Source organism: Mastigoproctus giganteus, chromosome 8, assembly GCF_048544385.1.
Source record: "Mastigoproctus giganteus isolate SK-2022 chromosome 8, ASM4854438v1, whole genome shotgun sequence".
Lineage (NCBI taxonomy): Eukaryota > Metazoa > Arthropoda > Arachnida > Uropygi > Thelyphonidae > Mastigoproctus > Mastigoproctus giganteus.
In genome coordinates this window covers 14,477,689-14,498,407 of record NC_143582.1, presented here as the reverse complement: position 1 = coordinate 14,498,407, position 20,719 = coordinate 14,477,689, and the positions used below count along the sequence as shown (strand labels likewise).

Below are 20,719 nucleotides of genomic sequence, written 5' to 3'. Positions count from 1 at the left end.
GAAGTTGACACTCTGTATCTTACTATTCTGTGCAGACGACAATACCAAGAATAGGAAACAACAGAAAGTAATGGGAAGGAGAGGTGGAGAGAGGGAAGGGTATATTTACGGCGAGTTGGAAAATGCTTAAGCTTAACTTAGAAGCATTTTAAGAACTGAATAACGAGCAAATGAATTACCACTACAAACTGCAGCAGAAGGACCATGATTTTATCCCAACCTTTCTGACAACGCGAAACCGAGGAAGTACTATTTTCACCCTTCGGTTTTTTAATGCCATAATTTTATAATCTCTTTACAGAAGAACAATTTTTAGTACTATTTCTAATTTTTGGATGTGTTAGATAGGACCAGCGTTCAGAGGCGTGGCCTAGCTCTGCAAAATAGGTCGTAAGTTTGCATTTTTTTTTTTTTTAATTCTAAGAGTATTTGCTATAAAGTTTGGAATCGTAGTAGTAGTAATCGTGGCATGTGATGCAAGAAAGCAAGCGTATGAGCTTATGTAGCATCAGCCAAAAAAAAAAAAAAAAAAAAAAGCATTAAATATAATAGTAATAGCATTTGAACCCTAAGAACTACAGCACCAGACCTTTTACACCTGTCAACCGACAGGTTGACAGGTAAAATGTAAAATTTCCAGGTCCACTTCACTTATTAATATTGCGGTTTTTCTCCAGAATATGGTGCACCGTCCAAAATGATATCGAGGAGCAGAGGAAGGCAGTGATTGACATGCCTAACCCGCTATAATTAGTGTTAGTTAGAGTGTTTATCCCACCCTTGCCGCTGTTTTAAAATCTGGAACTCGTTTTCCTATTTTAACACAGCCAGAAGGGGGAAGATAAACACCCTAAGATTGAGACAGTCTGGAGGTGCACCATAATCTGGGGTCGGCCAATATTGCTTTACAAATCTCGTTTAAGGGAGATTCGTTTTGACAAAAATTTCAGTATAGCGAATTATAAAATAATTTCGAATTATATAATAAAGTTCGAATTATGACTAAAGTGTATAAGTTTACATATATGAAATTATGAAAAATTTCACATATGTGGAAAAAAATGAAAAATAATTCAAGAATTTAGTGCTCGTATCCAATTGGTATGCGTACCAGCACACATTGAAACCCCCCCCCTGCAAAAAAAAAACTTAATCTAAAAAACTTAAACTTTAATTTTCACCGGAAATTTAAAAAAAAAAAAAAAAAGTTCAAATCAAAGGAAACTGTTAACTCTTCAAAAAAAGCGCAATAATTAGCAATGTAATTTCACTCTGTGCAACCTGATCCACACACATTTTAGACCGCACTAAACTTGAATTTTTATTATACTTGAATATTAATGTACAAAAAGAAAAAAAAAAGTTTAGCATTAAAACCAAAAATTGACTTATTAAACGACAAGGGGCAAAATAACTGTACCTGTATTTCTAAATATTTGGGTTTTTAAAATTTTATTCAATGCAGTATTATAAATACAAATTGCTTTAAAAACGATCTCTGAATAAATATTTTTACTTTTAGAGTACAGTACGTGATTTGTAATTTTATTTCTTTATTGTTGACTTTAAAGTCGATATTTAAGTAAAATAAAGCGGAATTTTTTTTTGGTACGATTACAAGTTTTTTTTTAATTTTTTATTCGATCTACACTGAAAATATATGCGCGTGTGTGTGCGCGCGGGCGTGCACATTACTGTACTCTGGAGTCCTTTTAGCGAATTGACAATTCGGTTGACAGGTGTAAAAGGTCTGGTACTGTAGTTCTTAGGGTTAAAATGCTATTACTATTATATTTAATACTATTGTACTTTACTCTCTGAGAAAATGGATAATCAAAGCGAATTAGTTGTTAAAAAAATAGGATAGCACTACTACCAGGAACGGTCCCAGGCAGGGGCTAAAGGAGATCCCCTCATTATAATAAAAAATGTTTTGTACTGCCTCATGATGATTAAAGCTTAATGAACCCCGGAACATTGTTTTATCACCCCACCCCCCTCTCTCTGGAAAATCCTGGGACCGCCCCTGACTACTGCAATAAATAATTAAATTTATATCTTGAATACCAGTTTACAAAGGTAAACTGGTATTCATTTGAAACGTATACTTTTCAAATACTGAAAATGATGATGTTGGAAATGATTATGTTAACTTGACATAGGCCAAAGCTTCTATCCACAAAAATTTATGAACAGATTAGAAAAAATAATAACTAAAAATGCAATAAAAATGACATTTAATACTGTACTTACTAGGAGCGATATAAATAGATGGCTACATTGGCGCTACTATATGACATGTCAGAATCTTGCTGTATATTTTTAAAATTATACTAATATTGTTCTTAAAGACCTTTGGATTCTTGAACTCTGATGTTTACAGGAATTCAATCTTAAAGACACACTGTTTATGGAATATATTTGAAGTGATCTCTTATTGGTGAGGTTTGAAACAGATAGGGGAAGGTTTTAGATATCTCGGTTCTAATGTATATCGGGTCTGACACAAAATAAGTAATATATTAGGTAACAGGTTTTATTTTGAATCGATTTTTATATTTTATAGAAAAGATTGCATGATAATGAAAATATAATGTAGAAATTAAATTTTCAATTACGAAAGTAAAACAAGTAAATCAGTTAATTAAAATTTAATATTAATTAACTTATTAATTACTTTTTTTAACTGAAATTATTAATTTATAATTTCAGTTTAAAAAGTAATAATAATAAATAAAATAATGCACAATAATTGTCTATAGGATGTGAGAAACCAAAATTACAAATTAAATCACAAAAAAATTGTGAATTAAATTTTAAAATATAGATGTTTATATAATCAAAGTTAAGAATCGTAGTAATGAAAAAAAAAAAAATTATGATTACGTTGTTAATGTATAGTATTAAAGTCATTAAATCTTAATCGTTTTGATAAACCATTTCGAATATTTCGAAGCAAGCTTGGTGTGATTTTTTTAATGATTCCTCTGTTTCAAAGAATTAAATAGGCGAAATTAATTTTATTATAATTATTTAATAAAGAAAGAATTCTTTAATTATGAATTTTAAAAATAGTTTTGTATCAACATTACTTATCGACATAAAGTAATTCATATATCAACATAAAGTTATTTATTGAGAGTTACTCAGTTAAGATGCAACCCAGTTTGCAATAATCAAACTAAAATGCAACCAAATTTGCATTAAACAAAATCTCAATAAAAGCGAATACAGAATTTAATTAAAACTGTCCAGAATGTGTTGTAAGTGGCCATTTAACTTATGTACCCATATATCACTATTTCTAAGGTTTGCTGAAACTCTGCAAAGAATATGTTCATCAGAGACGTCAATGCAGGTTCTCGGTGTTTCACTTCATTTCATTCAGAATATGTAGTTTGTTGTATTAGCCTTATTTTTGAGGCATCCTTAGATAAGGTTCCAAATAGTACGCATTCTTCTCGAGAAAACTAATTTACGAACCGTTGCAATAAATTCTGCAGTGCGTCTGAAATACTACTGCAAAGAGGTGCTCTTACCAAGAAAATTTCAGTAAATTGCAGCATCTGAAGGCTAGGTACCTGCGAGGTAATTTGATTGAGGTGTATAAGCCGTTGAATGGTTTTGGGAAGCTCAATGCTGATGGGATTCTTCTGCTTTCTCGGATTATGCACTTCAGGGGGCATAAATCCAAACTGAGGAAACAGTTACAGAATAGATTTGCAGAAATTTGCATTTAGCCAGCGAGTGGTTGATTGCTCGAACAGGCTTCCATCTGTCGTTGTGGAAGTTGTAGTTTAAATAAACTCAAGGAAGAACTGGACAAACGTTTGGAGCAAATGGATAGGTGAATGGGAAATTCTTTTTTTTTTTTTTTTTTGGCTTATGCTTATAAGCTTGATTTCTTGTGTCATATGTCACTACTACACTGAGTAGACAGAAATCATGGGATACCTACTTAGTAATGGGTAGACCCACCTTTCACTCAGATAAGGGCAGTCACATGGCGAGGCATTGATCCACTAGTTCATAAAAGCGTTCCACAGGTATTTTCATCCATGCTTCCTGCACCCCTGTCCATCACATTCCTGGGTGGCTATTCCATGGTGGTTAAATCTGTGGCATGCTGTTCGAACCATGTTCTAGTCACCACGGCTCAGTGGGGAGGTGCAGTGTCCTGCTGGAAGAGTTCATTGCCCTGTGTGTGCAAAATGACCATGAAGGGATGCAGATGATCTGCAAGGATGGACACATAACCTGGACCGTTCAGAGAAGCGTCTAGATGTACCAGAGGTCCCAACCTGTGCCACTTGAACACATCCCAGACCATTATGACCACGTGCCTGAAAAGTTCCTTGTTGATATGGCGGGTGCATAGTGTTCCACAGGTTTCCTCCGTTATAGCGTGCTTGCTAGATAATCTTCACAAGACGATTAAGGCAATCATCTCTTACTATCATTCGACGTTCAATGTGTGCTATGAGGTTCTACGGCAAGTTCAATCACTAATATTAATGTTCCAGAAGACGCCTGTGTTTTCATGATCGACTAGTGGTTTAAATTTAGGACAAAATCTCGTGTTCTCAAGATCTATTCTGAGGCATAGAGAATAGACTCGCAACATCAAGATAGCGCTGTGATTTTCACTCTGAAACCCTCCCTGAAGTTAGGCCTCAGAGTGCCGCAGAATTAAGGTTTTTTTACTTAAAACTCGTGCTATGGACAGTGTGTGGCAAGAGAATGGCTAAGAGGCATTGATGGATAAACAAAACATGATTTATTAAACCTGAACATATCATACAAATGAAACAAAGTGATGACTTATTGCATCTTAATATAAAAGGAGTATAACTATACCTCAATCACGATATACTAAAGGATAAAATATTGATGGTATATGTATACCAGTAGGTTTGCGTTCTTCATGTGGCCTTTGTAGATAGCTATTGCTCGTACTCTCAGGAATCGACAAACATCCTGCTGTCCGAATATTCGGGTATTAGTGTCAAATTGACATGTGAGTTTAATGATGACTGATAGTGCTACATTTAATAGTGGGTTACATCAATAATACCTTCTAGGGTCCAAGGGTGATAGAATGGACATTCATCATAGTGTATACCTATGAGGAGTGATGTCTGTTAGTGATACCAGTAAAACGGGGTAAGTCTTATGGTGGGACTGTTTCATTTGGTTAATTATCAAAAAGTGGGATGAACTTACCCGAAAACTCCTGGGAGTCTTTAGGGGTTGATGATTCAGAGCAATAGTTCCGTCGGAAACGATTTTGAGCCCAATTCTTTCGACCCTTTCTTGTTCCTCGTTTTTCTCTCTGTCTCCCTTGATTTTCCGTCTCCCTCTTTTCTGTCTTCTCTCTCTCTCTCTCTCTCTCTCTCTCTCTCGTCTATCCACGACAACTCTCTCTTTCTTTCTCCCCACTCGATATAAATATGCTGCCTCCCCTTTTGAATTTGCCTTCTCGCATTGGTCCAAAGACTAATTTTGTGGGGAAAAGAAAATCACAGTCTTGAAAACCTGACCCAGCCAAAATGGAATTTATGAGGAGAAAGAGGAACTTCGCATCTTCATGGGGTGGCATTTCCAGACTGTCCAGCGGTAGTTACTAGATCTAAAGTCTGTTCATTCCTCCAAATTTCCAGACAACAATCACCCCGTAGTTATCAGGTTCAGATTTCACCCAAAAGCATGTTCCTTAACCGACATTAATCTCATTTCTCCGCCGAGAATCACCTACTTTCCCACCGTTTTCATAAATGTTATGTCCACGACGTTTGTCCGATCAGATCGAATAACGATCTCTCGCTGTGAACCAGCCGGGCTCATAACGGTGGGATTGCGTCTCAATTGCTGCTTCCCTTAGCGCGGTGTCAAGGGGCACATGCTAGGGCAGACAAAAATAGCCTTTTGTAGGAGGAAGGGGTCGTTATTCTCCAACTAAAGTTGTGGCAAAAATACAGGGTGGCTTGGAGAGGAGACTGCTTCTTAAGGCAAGCCAAGAGGTAAAAATGAAAGCATTTTTACAATAGCTTCGTGCAGTTTTCACCAGATACGCACCCTACCGTCTGCTCGAAATAACTGGAAACAGGACTAATTGGAATAGGAGACCCGTCTCCAATCATCCAAGGTCCAGTGCCTATGTTCTTTTGCCCAGTTGAGGCATAGATTCCTGTATCATGGTGTTAGCAATGGGACTCTGGTGGGTTGGTGGCTCCCATAACCTATTGTAGCTAATGATGGTCTTGGTGGAGACGTTTGTTGTTTTGTTTGTTATTTGGTTTTTAGGAGCATTAGCAACTAAGGCCATATTGCTCCGTGGTGGAGACGTTTCTGGCACCTCCCTCATTGAAGTAGGTCGTGATTTGTGCCACTGTCGCTCTCCGGTTGGCTGAAACAATGTGAGACACGTCGACGGCCACATTCATCCACCACCTTTCTCTGCCCACAGCGCTGTCCACGATGAGATGTTATTCCGAAAATGGCGTATTCTTGATACACTCTTGACACTCGTACGGGAATAGTGCAATTTCTGTACCACCTCCGCGCCTCCGCGACCCCATATTTCTGTCTTTTCCCCCCAATCTTCGGTCTCCCTCCCCTCTCTACCTTCATCATAGCGAAAGCCCCACACGTCAAAAACTTAATATGATAAAATTACCTTACGCCCAAAACTCGGCCTAGCAAACCAAAGCGACATTACCCCAGCGCAGATTTTTTATTTACTTATATATATATATATATTTTTTTATTTGTTTTTTATTATTATTATTATTTATTTTATTTTATTTTTTTTATTTTATTTTATTTATTTATTTTTTTTTTTTTTAAGGTCCTAGCCGCCGAAATCCCAGGAAATTAAGCGGCAGGACCTGCCAGAGTGAATCTACAGCTACTGGGTTCCTGGTCTGCCTCCACGGGGCGTAAGTGGGACAACGTTGGGCCTCAATAGGGGTCCAACGGCTAAATGACCAGATGAACAACGGTACAGAACACAACACATGAACAATTCCCACACACTTTTAAATCTCTGGCATTTCCCAGTGAACTGGTTCACCACAATGAAAGCAACGCGGAGATGGGGGAAACCCCTGGTGCCGTAAGACAACAACACACACTTACACTTACACTTACCACCTCCGCGATAGAGTGACCCATGCGTCGGGCACCCACTATCATCCCTCATTCAAAGTCAATTAACTCTACGTTTATCTGTACTGACATCAAATACTGTCTATGTGAATGCAGTGATACCGTGTACCTATATACCTGCCAAGCAGTGGATTCGTCCACTAGCGAGAGGGGTCACAGTGTCGCATTGCCCAGGAACCAGGTATCCCATTTTTTTTTTTTTTGTTAGTTGTTGGCGCATCGGCTTCTAAAAAAAAAAACCAAAAGCCTGGTCGCCATGCCCCCCCCCTTACGATGTTACCTGGACCTGGTTGCCATGCCCCTCCACCCTACCCCCTTACGATGATACCTGGATACGCCACTGGTGTATACCCCATGTACAAATTCTGCATCCTGTATGTCTGAGTGACACAACATCTCCAGTATCTCTGCAATGTCTGCATTTGACGACTTAATGATGATTAAGTCATAATTTCGGCATTTGCAATGTCTGCATTTGATGATCACTTCAAAGCCATAAAATTTGATACTACACTGACAGTGGTAGAGAACGAAAAGGACATGGGGGTAATTGTGCAGGCAGATATGAAGTTTTCTGAGCAGTGCAGACGGTCTGCAAGAGTAGCTCATGGTGTCTTGTCAATGATATACAGGAATTTTTCTAGCAGGGATAAGGAGATGACTATCCCCTTGTATAAGGCAATGGTCAGGCCACACCTTGAGTACTGTATACAGGTCCGGAGGCCTCATTTTAAGAAGGATGTAGAGCGAGTACAGAGAAGGGCAACAAGGATAGTGAATGAACAAAGGGTTGCTCTTACGAAGAAAGGCTTACGTTTTGCAAATTACAGTATGTGGAGACTAGGCACCTGCGAGGTGATCTGATTGAGGTGTATAAAGCCTTGAATGGTTTGAGCATGCTCAATGGTGAGGAAATTTTTCCTCTTGCTCAGAATAATCATCTGAGAGAGCATAAATTCAAATTGAGGAAAGACAGATGTAGGATAGATGTGCGGAAGTTTGTTTGCCTTTAGCCAGGGGGTAATTGGTTAGTGGAATAGACTTCCATCTGTTGTTGTGGAAGTTGATAGCCTAAATAACTTTAAGGCTGAGCTGGACAAGTATTTGGATCGAACGGAGGGGTGAAATGGGAGCGGATTTTTTTTTGTTTTTTTTTTTTTGGCTGATGCTGTATAAGCTTGTTTTCTTGCATCATATGCTAATGCTAATTTATTTACTGTGGTTCTAGCATTGGTGTACATGCAAGTATACGCACCTGTTCTTACTCTAATGGCGGAAACACACTACTATCACATCACGGGATTTCACTTGTATGCATGTCTAACATGCATACAAGGGAAATATAACTCCCCCCAAAATGTGGGGGGAGTTATATTTCCCATTTAGTTTATTGCTCGGAGAAGCACTGTTGTCATTGGTCGTATTCACAAGATAACACGTCGGGCTTCAAGGCTGAATCGCGTTTTCAGGATCTCAAATATTTTTGTTCAGCGTGACGGCGTGACAAGAGGAAAATGCTAATAGAAAATTAAATTATAAATAAATAATGATGTTTTGAGCGCACAAGTAAGAATATCTGAAAACAAATAACATCAAGGACCTTGCTCCTATGCCTATTCTGAAGCACCCTGCACTTCCACCAGCTAGTCGGCAAATCACCGACATGCAAATATCCAGTCACATAGACGCTCAAAAATGGCCAAAGGAGGAAACTAGAGCAGCAGTATTACAATTAACAAATTTAAAGGACGAACAAGTCGATCATTTCAATTTGTACAACTCATAACAATTTTTTAAAAGTTCAATTTTTAGCATTGAGAAGTAGTTTTTTGTTGTTATTAAATTAAATTTAAAAAATTTGTTTTGTATTTTGACAGAATAACTCCTTATTCAAAATTAACCTTACAGTATTACAATTTTCCTTAATGACTCAAAAAACGACATTCTGTCCTATTTACAAAGAGGGTTATAGAATATCTATTATTATTAGGCATATGGTGCAAGAAGCCTGAGGCTTATGCTGCACCAGCCAAAAAAAAAAAAAAAAAAAAAAAAAATTCCTCAATTACCCCGAGAGAGAGAGAGAGAGAGAGAGAGAATCCCCAAGAAAAAGAAGAATGATGATATCCAGCTCAGGACCCTGGTTGTGCCGAGCCCATACTCATCAGATGTGAGCCCCTGGGATTATATTATGCTTACTTTTTAACCTTTTACATTCTACTTGATTTTTTTTTTTTTATTTCATTGTAATGTTTTAAGGCTTAGGCAACAAACCTTTTCTTTTATTTAAAATTCCCAATATCAATATTTATTTGCTATATGAAGAATATGTTCTGTTGAAATCATTCCATAGAAATATTGAGACAAAATACCTCAAAAATACCACAGATATTTGGATAAAATTTTTTAAATGCATACGAATTACGTAATACAGAAAAAAAAAACATTAATTTTGTTTTTGCTTTGCCTCACTCAAGTGCAATGAGTGAGCGAGTATTTAGCTTAATGTTTAACGCATGGAAAAATGATAGAAATAAATTAGACCTAAAGAATGTTGAAGGAGAACTATTGGTGAAAACCAATCACAGTATATCATGCAAAGAATTTTACGCATATGCACTGAAAAATGAAAAACTGTTAAAGAAAATTCGCTCAAATGAAAAGTATTGTTAGGTGAATATTTTCTTTTTGATAAAAGAAATCAGGTTTATTGAATATGTATTGTAAAGAATTATGTAAAACATTTGATGTTAATATTTAGAAAAAGTTTCCTTTAGCGTTTCTAACCTCTTGCAATAAAATTTTCCGAATTAAACGAATTAAAGCACAGGCTATAATTCGATTAATTTTATTAAAATTTGACTAATTTTGCATTCCACGAACTAGTAAAAATCAACAAAATATATAAATAAAATATTTATTAAAATTATTCGTTTTTTTTAAAGATATAATGCGTGTACCCCAAAATGAGGAATACCCAAAACGTAAGCATGAGTACCCCGAGATCAAATTTTTAATCTGGTCATCCTACGTTACAGTGATGTAACATAGGGTGACCGACTTCACAGTTTACACTAAACAGTGACATGACGAGAGTTCCGTGACGTGATAATAGTGTGTTTCCGTCTTTAGTTACGCTAACACAGCCAATGTACTTCCTTGTTCAAGATGACCCAAAGCAGACCTTGTAATCCCTGGTACCTTGCTATCTGGGCTGCTGCATATTCCAATAGAAGTGGTGCAAGACTTTCACATCTTCCAACAGCTCCAGTTAATATACAAAGGGTACTAGGAAAGTTTTGCAATATGACGCAACAATGAATCACAGGAAGCTGCTTGTTGCTGCATGTTGAGACATGTTCATACTTGCATAGTAGCCGCCGCGCCAAGTCGATGGGCTCAGTTATTCATTAGTAGTGAGAGTGTGAAGTGCTTGCGATGGCATCGTGGTCACGAAATGAGATAAGGACAGTTTTGCGGTATAATTTCGTGCGTGGTTTAACCATAGACCAGTGCTTAGAAGAAATGACTCTTGCACTAGATGATGATTGTCCACATCGTACAACGATATTCAGGTGGTATAGAGAATTCCAAAGGGGAAATTTCACTTTGGAGGATTCTGAGAGGCCGGGAAGGCCACGAACGTCAGTTACGGAGGAAAACGTTACTGCTGTGAGGAAAATGCGTGACGAAAACAGACGAGTGACCTACCAACAGATAGAGTATACTTTGGGCCTAAATGCACCAGCAATTCGTTCGATTCTGCAAGATCATTTGCACGTGAAGAAACTTTGTTCTCTCTGGGTGCCGCATCAACTGACTGAAGAGCAGATGACACGACGTGTGACTTGGTGCCGGGAGATGTTAAAAAAGTTTGATAAGGGACAATCTCGGTATGTGAACAACATCGTGACAGGTGACGAGACTTGGCTGTACTATTACGATATGCCGACCAAGGCTCAAAACAAAGTTTGGGTCTTTGATGATGACGACACACCCGTAATTGTCAGAAAATCCCGATCTGTAAAGAAGAAAATGATAGCTGTATTTTTCAAATCGAGTGGAATTGTGGAACGTGTCGTTTTGGACACGCAGAAGACAGTCACAGCTAAGTGGTATACTGAACAATGCCTGCCTAAAGTCATTGGATCTATGAAGAACCTGCGGCCAAAGTCAAGAATGGACACCTGGTACCTCCATCACGATAATGCCCCAGGTCACCGCGCCAAAGCCTGCACCGAATATTTGACCACGACAGGACTGAAACTTCTCGAGCACCCTCCCTACAGTCCAGACCTTGCTCCCTGCGACTTTGCACTGTTCCCGCATGTGAAAATGAAGCTAAAAGGGAGGCGGTTTTCCTGTGATGAGGACCTCCTACGGGCTTGGAACAACGAGTGTGCTTTACTCCCTAGTGAAACTTGGCAGAACTGGTTTAAAGATTGGTTTCGGAGGATGGAGAGGTGTATTGTATGTAGAGGAAATTACTTTGAAAAAATTAAATAAACAAAGCTGTATTGCAAAACTTTCCTAGTACCCTTTGTATTATCTCCAAACCAGCAGTTTTCCCACCTAACACTGCCTCGATAACAACAGTAAATATTCTTGCGCCTATTCTATTCAGGTATGTCCCATTTCTGTAAAAACAATCTCTCCTGTTAAACATACAAGTCCTCAGATCAGCTCTTAATATCATTAGTGCCGGCGTGTACAATATCACCTTTCACGCCCTAAGATAACTGCTTTACAACGTCATATCTGTTTTCTCTTGGCAGATATTCTCTGCTCCTATTTCCCTTATCCTTTGTTCCACAATATATTTCCCCTTTTCCCTGACAATAGAGTCATCAACAATAACTTCCATTCTGCGGGATCAACGCATTCTGTCTTGGGGATTCTCCAGAGCTTAACTGTCTAGTTGCAATGTCTTAGCTTGGGTTTGCTCTGCCTGCAGATTCTTCAAATCCTCTGAATTTACCACCACACTCTGACCATAGTTTTTTCCGCACGCCATTCCAAGCTTCAAAAATGCTTTAAGAAAAAGGCTGTAAGAAAGTTGAACTATTCCCGAATTGTTTTAGAGTTGAAAACTCTTCAACTTCATTTTCACTAATTGTCCTGAGAAATTTTCTGGTAGTAGTAGTTAGAAATTTGCGAAAACACACTGATCCATAGGTTGTAAAACTGCACTGGTATATTGTATGAAAATAACTTTAACCTTGCCTTTAGATAAATCTTTGTGATGTAACAGAGCATTATACAAATAAATATCCTAGCAGACTCACAAGTGCAAATGTATCCCCAATCTCACAAAGGGGGATCGAAGGGTGACACGAATAATTACAGACCAGTTAGTTTAACTTCTGTTCCGGATAAAATAATGGAGTCACTGGTTAAAGATGCATTGCAGGATCATCTAGACAAGACTGCAGCAATAATTCAGACCAGCATGGGTTTCTTAAGGGAAAGTCTTGTCTGACAAATTTGATAGGATATTATGATGTGGTTACAAAGGAACTGGATACAAAAAATAATTTTTATATCATATATTTGGACATCAGGAAAGCTGTTGACACTGTTGCGCATGGAAGACTATTTACAAATTGGAGCAGAATGGTATTAAGGGTAAGTTGCTACAATGGATAAAAGGATGGTTAAGTGGGAGAAGACAGAGGGTGGTAATTAATGGGTGCTGCTCTTCATGGACTAATGTTATTAGTGGAGTCCCACAGGGTTCGGTGTTGGGTCCTCTGTTGTTTTGTATATTTATCAATGATATTGATGAAGGTATATCAGGCTTAGTGTCGAAGTTTGCAGATGATACAAAGGTCGGCAGGGTTGTTAATGACAGTAATGGCAGTGTGCTATGCAACAGGATCTAGATAATTTGGGCAGATGGACTAAGAAGTCGCAACTGAAGTTTAACCTTAACTGAAGTTTTTACCATTTGGTAAGTCAAAATTAGAGATGTACGTTCACTGCAGTCAGATTCGGGAGCGGTTTCAGGACTGCCATCCATTTAGTCACTGGGTCAGCAGAGCTCTATATCAGAGTTAGTGAAGAGTCTAAATCAGGAAGGTCCAAAACAGTGTTAAGTCATTTACGGGACATAGGTCCCATCGAAATATTGATGGTAGTCAGGTTGACCGTCCTGCTTGAATTTGGACAAGATGAGTTAGTCAGGTGTATGTTGTCGTTGCAGTGGTAGGGATCTTCTTGTGAAGAGCTCCTGGCAGTATTGGGAGGCCAGGTACACTCTGTCATTGTCCAAGTAATGGTCCTGGTGTTTTGGATCGAAGTTAATTCTGGTAATCAGAATGCAGCGAAGGTCCTCATACAAAGGGCAGTCATACATTAGGTGACTCCAACTCTCCAGCTCTCTGCAGTGTCAGAGGATTATCAATAATTCCAAGACTTGAGAGCTTGACTCTGATGGATCCGTTACCTGTTAGCATGAAAGTTGCGTGCAGGCTGGGGAAGAACCATGAAGGAGACTTGGGACATACCTTGTTGATATGTGGAATAAATTTCCTAGTGATATTTCCTAGTAGATTTCCTAGTAGAGTAATTTCCTAGTAGAGCTGCTGGAACGAGTACAGAGAAGGGCAACTAGATTGGTGAATGGGACAAAGGGGTTCTCTTACGAAGAAAGGCTTAAGTTTTGCAAATTACAGTGTCTGGAAACTAGGCACCAGCGGGGTGATCTGATAGAGGTGTACAAAGCCTTGAATGGTTTGAGCATGCTCAATGCTGATGGGATTCTTCCTCTAGCTCAGAAAAATCACCTGAGAGGGCATAAATTCAAATTGAGGAAAGACAGATGTAGGATAGATGTGCGGAAGTTTGCCTTTAGCCAGCGGGTGGTTGGTGGGTGGAACAGACTTCCATCCCTTGTCGTGGAAGTTGATAGCCTAAATAAGTTTAAGGCTCAGCTGGACAGGTATTTCGAACGAACAGAGGGGTGAAGTGGAAGTGGTTATTTTTATTTATTTATGTTACTTTTTTTTGGCTGATGCTGCATAAGCTTGCTTTCTTGCATCAAATGCCTCTACTAATGCTAATGCTGATATCTCCTTTAGGGGAGTTAGCCCATCTATCTTGCCAGGTCTGCTGTAAATGTCTAACGGCCTCAGGGGTTCCCCCTATCTCCGCATTGTGTACTCTGCGTATCATAGAACTCTGTGAAAGACAGAGGTTTAAAAAGTGTAATGTGTTAGCATTGTGTAGTGTCATGTTATGTTGTTCTTCTGACCATTTAGCTGTTGGGCCCCTAGTGGGATCTCCCGTTGCCCAAACTTATCCCCAAGGAGGCAGGTCAGACAGTAGAGGGATCGCTTAAGTACTCTTAAGTACTCTGGCAGGCCCTGCCACCTAATTTCTGAAGATTTCAGAGGCAAGGGCCTAAAAAAAAAAAAATAATAATAATAAAAAAAAATAATAATATAATAAAAAAATAAAAATAAATAGATAAAGTAAAAAAAATGCGAGAAAAGTTAGAGTAGGGGTAGAGTCTGAAGGTGGGGGGGACAGGTAGAAACACGGGAATGATAGGGAAGACAACCCCAACCTGGTATGGTCCATGTAGGTCACCAATGTGCTTTTTGATAGTTGGTGAAGGAACCCGCATCATATCACCTCCAGGTCCAAAGGGAGGATGTCTGCCAGCACTTGAAGGGCATGGGTGCTGATAATATGGCAGGCCCTGGTAATGGTAAGGAGGATAAATCTTTCTGTTTACTGTTATTTTTGTTCTCGGAAACCATACCCTGCAGCATATGTAATCACTGGTAGAAATACTTCTCTGTAGAACAGTGAGAGAGTGTGGCAGTTGAGGCCCCAATCCAGCCGCATAACTCTGACGACCAAGGCAGTATAGTTCCTTAACTTTGTCTGCAAGTGTTTCAACTGTGGGAGGAATGTAAGTCCTGAGTCCAGGATTATTCCTAAATATTTCAAATCAGAAGTGAAACGTATTGTGGTCTCATTTACCTTAATTTGTGGAAGTCTTCTGAGGGAGCCTTTCAGTAAGATGGAATTAGTCTTCATTGGAGAGATTTGAAGATTATGATCCCTTGCCCAGTTTTGTAATATCAAGAGAGCCTGATTTGCAGAATTTTCTAGTTTCGCTCTACAGTCTGCAGACACGGCCAGGATCAGATCATCTGCATAGGCCTGGGAGATAACTTCATTCAGGTTAGTGGTGAGGAAGTCATCAAGTACAACATTCCAAAGGAGCGGCCCCAGTACCGAGCCTTGGGGACAGCCCCTGTAAACCTGGCATTTGACTCTGCAGTATAGTGCATTGACATTTATTTCTCTGGCTGAAAAGTAGCTTTTTATGGTGTTATAGAGGTTTCCAGGAAGACAGGCATGTCGTAGATCAGTGGTGTTTCCAATGTCCAAAAAATCCTCCTCCATATGTAAGTGCCCACCCAAGGTACCCATGCTTACAGCCACCCATTACCAACAATGCCTAAAGTTTGTATCTGAATTGCATCATTGGAACATTGACAACTTGAAAAAAAGTTGCATTTTCTGAGCCCTCACGAGTAGTACAGATGGTAGAATCTCCATTCTCTCCACACTGCGTAGAATAGTTCTGGGTTTAAACCCATCAATGAGGTGAGGAACTTTTATGGGCTTGGGCTGAGTTGGTGTCACATGTAGATAGCAAGGTTCCTCCCTTGGGATTTCCATCCAGCAAAACAGGCAAATTGACCAGAAGACACATGCAATTCACGAACATATTACACACTTGGGTAGTCAATTAACATTCTAGCTGACCCTGGTATGATATTTCTTTTATAACCACTATTACGTAGGGGGCCATAATGTTTTGACTGATTTTTTTTTTTTTTTTTGATTTGGTAGTTGTTGGCGCATCGGCTTCTGTGGCCATATTGCACCTCCCAAGGTTTTTGCAGTACTTTGATCCAAGCCCAAGGCGGGAATCGAACCCGCGACCTTTGGGTTGCCGGGCAGGTACTTTACCCACTCGGCTAGCCCGGTCGGCATGTTTTGACTGGACAGTGTATAAGAGAAGAGATGGAAATTGAAGCACATAACTTGCAGGGTGTTTATATTTCATTCATAAACTGGAGGACTTTACTGTTTAAAATCTCCTGCACCTAACCTGAATTTTTAGAGCATCATTGAAATCACTTTTGTAGGAATGAAATTCTTCATTCATTCTGCTCTAAATTCTCATCTTTATTTAAACAAGTGCATGAAGGCTCTTCAAGATATAAAGCGTATCACAATTGGCTTGGCCCGACATTTACAGTTTCATTTTCTGCCTGCACTAAATCTTACGAAAGTTATAAACTATTTACTAACAAATCCAAACTTACAAAACATTCAAGAGTAGAAAACTTGCCTTTTATCTGAATGGCAGTCAAGCCTTGTCTTAACAAAGCTACTTGCTGTAAGGTTTGCCAATCTGCAATTCCACTTATATATTGTGATGGTTCTGTTGCTTGTTCATCTAATGCTGACTCAAAACTGAGATTGAATTGAGTTACTGGCATCTTTCTTCTATTTTTTACACAGATCACTTAAGTCTCCCTTCTTTAGTGAATGTATCCCACTTAATACCTCTGTTAATGCCCTTATTGGGTCACACAATCACTGCTCGACAAAATTAACAGAACAAAATGTTTTGCATGAATATTTTGTTGTGAACAGAGTCGGCGAAGGCAAATGTTTGATATAATAAGCATCCTGGCATAAAAATTCCGATTATCCAATAGAAATCGATCTACCACCTTACAGAACTGCACATTATGCAAATTATTTGCCTATAAAAACACGAGTTGTGTCTACATCGCTTCATTCTCATTTTTTGCTCAGTGGGATAGTCACATCTCCAGTATTTAGGAAGGCGTTTAAATGACCCTTTGAGATGGCAGGCCGTTGAATGACTCTAGGCCAGAGTTGTAGGTGGCAGGTTGGCTTAATGTGCCACGGAGTGTCATCTCTGCACTATGGGAGCAGTTTCAGGAGACTGAAACCATTACAATAAGTGCAGCAACCAGAACAGACTCAATTCAATCTGGCTCTAACAGCAAGATGGAACCTATGATGTCCTATCATCAACTGTCCCTTGAGGTTACTGAAGCTACAGGTGAAAACATTTCCAACTGGACTGTGTTAAGGCTCAATTCAAGTGGAATCTATGTAAGGAAGCTAGTGATTTGTATCCCATTAGCCCAAAACCACTGCAGAGCTCATGGAAACTGGTGCCATGATGATTTGAGCAAGATCAATGCTGATGGGATTCTTCCTCTTCCTCAGATTATGCACTTGAGGGGGCATAAATTCAAATTGAGGAGACAGTTGTAGAATAGGTGTGGAAATTTGCCCTTAGCTAGCAGGTGGTTGATTGCTGGAACAAGCTTCTGTCATTGTGGAAGTTAGCAGCTTAAATTCAAGGCAGAACTAGATGAACGTTTGGAGTGAATGGGTGGGTGAAATGGATTTTTTTTTTTTTGGGCTGATGTATCATATGCCTCGACTAATACTAATGTGACTTGTAGGCCAGACATACAGGGATACGGTTCTATTCTCTGATGAATCCCATTTTAGCCTACAGATTCTAGACATTTCATCTGGAGACGAAGAATGCGGTACCATCCCTCCAATATCAGAGAAAGTGGCGATGGAGGCATTCTCATGTGACACGGAATAATGATCAATGGCCGCATCCCTTTTATGATTATGATAGTTACCGTAACTGTACAGAGGTACTGTGAACAGATCATCAAACCCTATGTGTGACTTTAGGGGTGCAGTTGGTCCATATTTTCTTTTCATGCACGACAACGCCTCTGCACTTAGAGCTCAAGTGGTGGAGGAATATCTTGACACTGAAGATATCCAACAACTGCCATGGCCAACATGATCACCAGACATCCGATGTGGGAGGCCCTTGGGCATCACATTGCATGCCTACAGCCAACTCTTCGGTCACTTGGTGAGCTAAGGTCTGCACTGGCGAAAGAATAGGATTTGTTGCAACAGAATCTTATAGACCCCTCATATCGAGCATGGTTCACCGCTGTCAGGCCTGTTTAGCAGATCATATGCCATACTGATGTCACATGATTATATTTTATATGTTGCATTTTATAGCATTTTATATGTTGTTGTTGTTTGGTTTTTAGGAGCATTAGCAACTAAGGCTATATTTCTCCGGGGATATGCGGTGGTCATTCTCTGACTTTTCCGCATCCTCTGTATTTGGTGGTCACGGGCTCAAACCTCGGTCTAATCAAGAAGCGTGTGCTATGCACTGCTGCTCCTGTCCACCTGACTATGGAGGCACCTAGCATCTTATATTAACCATGAATTTGAAATTCCTCTGTGCATCTGAAAAGTTAAAAATCAGCAAAAAAAAAAAAAAAATCAAAATTGTTAATTTTTTTGATGCCACATATTTTCAATTCTTTTTTGAACACAACTGTGAAAAATTCATGTTCTATATTTAAAATATATTTTTAATTTTTGAAAATTAAAACTCTTTTAGACTTGTTAGTGAGCAAATGCAAATTTATTAACTATGTCCTTCAACCAATGCTTTGATTAGAGGAGAGTGTGTCAGTACTAGAACTCACTGTATGAAACGGTTATGTGCATAGTTTGATTTCAGATGATGCATCAACATCATGAAGGCAGAGGGCATTACCAATTGGATGAAAGCCAACTTGTAATGTCTTAATGATAAATGTCAATTAACATGTGTGTATAATTAGGTTTAACGTAATCATGAATTTTCCCTATTTTCTGTGGCAAAGCCATAAATTATGACCCCTTAAGATATCAAAAGGCCTCTACATTATCTTAAATGACCATACCAAACCATTTGTCAGGCATCCCGATTCTATGAACCTCTCTCCCGCACCATCCCAAGTGGCAGAACTGGAATTGCTTTTGGTACCCCCTTTAGTTTGTTTTTAATTTTATAATTTTATTTGAATATTAGGATATTGTGTTATTCAAGCAGCAGAATCAGGCCTTGCCAAATACAATCTTAGCTGCTGCATTACTATATTATACTGGCTTGACGGTTAATGGTGTTTCTTTTTACAATAAAAATAAGAAATCAATTACACTAAACCAGGATCTCAGCTTGACTATATGACACTGGGTAGCAGACAGAGAAGTTTATAACTTCAGTGTATCATGTTTTATTTTCAGCAAAAAGGATCTGCTACTACTTTGCTTAATCTAATCAATACTCAATGTTTAGATATGAACACCTCTTTTAAGTTTTTTTGCTAATTAAGTGTTTATGTCCAAATGCTCTATCATATGGGTATACTATACTGTACGTGTATACTACGTATTACAGAAAAAATTACAAGGGATCGTTTATTGAGTGAGGGAGGGAGGGAGGGAGATGCACATGTAGCAAACTAACAATTTCCAGATTCGGCAAGGAAATATTAGCATTCAGATAGAGCACAGATCACAGCTGGAATTTTCTAGTTTTCCAGTTTGCTCTTTTGCAGATGCTCATGGCTTATTGTGTCTGTTTAGATGTGTGATCATGGGATGATTTGCTTGTTGTGTAAGGGAAATAACTCATAGGGAACCCTACTCTGCATGAGATCAGCTAATTATAGTTTCAAAAGAAGCCTTTAAAAAATTTTCCTGTTTCTTACAGGAATATGAATCCAGATTTCTCTAAATGAGTGATAAATGGTGAACTTGATATACTCATGAAAGACCCATGCATGACATAATTTTCTGAAGTTTACATTCAACTAGTGGATAGAATTAATAGATAGCATTTTTATTGGTAAGAAACCTGTCAGCCCAATATGGTTTATAAGTAACAGGTTGCAGAAGTGGGGAGTTTGCAAAGTTCTTTGAGGGGGGGGGAGATTTTCTCCACATGCAGATCTGTCAGAAGTTGTGATGTCAGTACACATTCTTTTGATAGTTGCACTTGGGGGGGTTAAAAATTCTATTGTTTGTTTGTATGGGATAAAGCACAGCAGCCAGTGTACACAAAAAGTTTAGTTCAGACTTTTTGTGTATAATGGCTAAAAGTTTGGAATCACATTTCATTTTTAAAATTTTTAAAAGTTTTATTAAATTAGGACCAACTTGATTACAAATTTTTATTAAAATATTTTCTAGTCTATATAAAAAACAAAACATTTAAATAATATTCAAGAAATTTCCAGAATATTGGAGAATATTCCAAAAAGGTTCTACGTAGAAGACACCAGAATGTGGTAGAACATTGTAAAAGATTCCTGAATCTGGGTAGAACACTAGAAGATTCTAGAAAGTGAGAGTATTGTTTCAATATTATTATATCAGATTGTAGATGATTCTAGACTGTTTTGCAATAATATAAATTGAGGAGTAAGAGTAACTTATAAAATCAAACCCCCATCATTAAGGAAGTGTTTAGTATAAGTTTTATAGACAAAAAAAAAAAAAAAAAAAAGAGGCATTTCACTTAAAGGAATACAAACTACCGTTTGGCGATTCAAGAAGACTGGTAGTTTAAAGCACAAACCATGATAGGTAGACTGCATAT

The 20,719-nt window shown here is 38.5% G+C and overlaps 1 protein-coding gene across 1 annotated transcript in view; it reads right to left on the bottom strand.

The window, feature by feature from the left end:
• The window catches only part of LOC150081276 (fatty-acid amide hydrolase 2-A-like), an 86,732-nt gene extending 70,038 nt beyond the window's left edge, over positions 1-16,694 (bottom strand). Inside the window, exons 1-2 of the mRNA XM_090379481.1 lie at positions 16,518-16,694; positions 2,254-2,312 (exon numbers count right to left, since the gene is read on the bottom strand). Of these exons, the coding sequence (XP_090235607.1) occupies positions 2,254-2,312; positions 16,518-16,694 (236 nt within the window). The remainder of the gene's footprint in view (positions 1-2,253; positions 2,313-16,517) is intronic.
• Between the last annotated feature and the right edge of the window lie 4,025 nt (positions 16,695-20,719).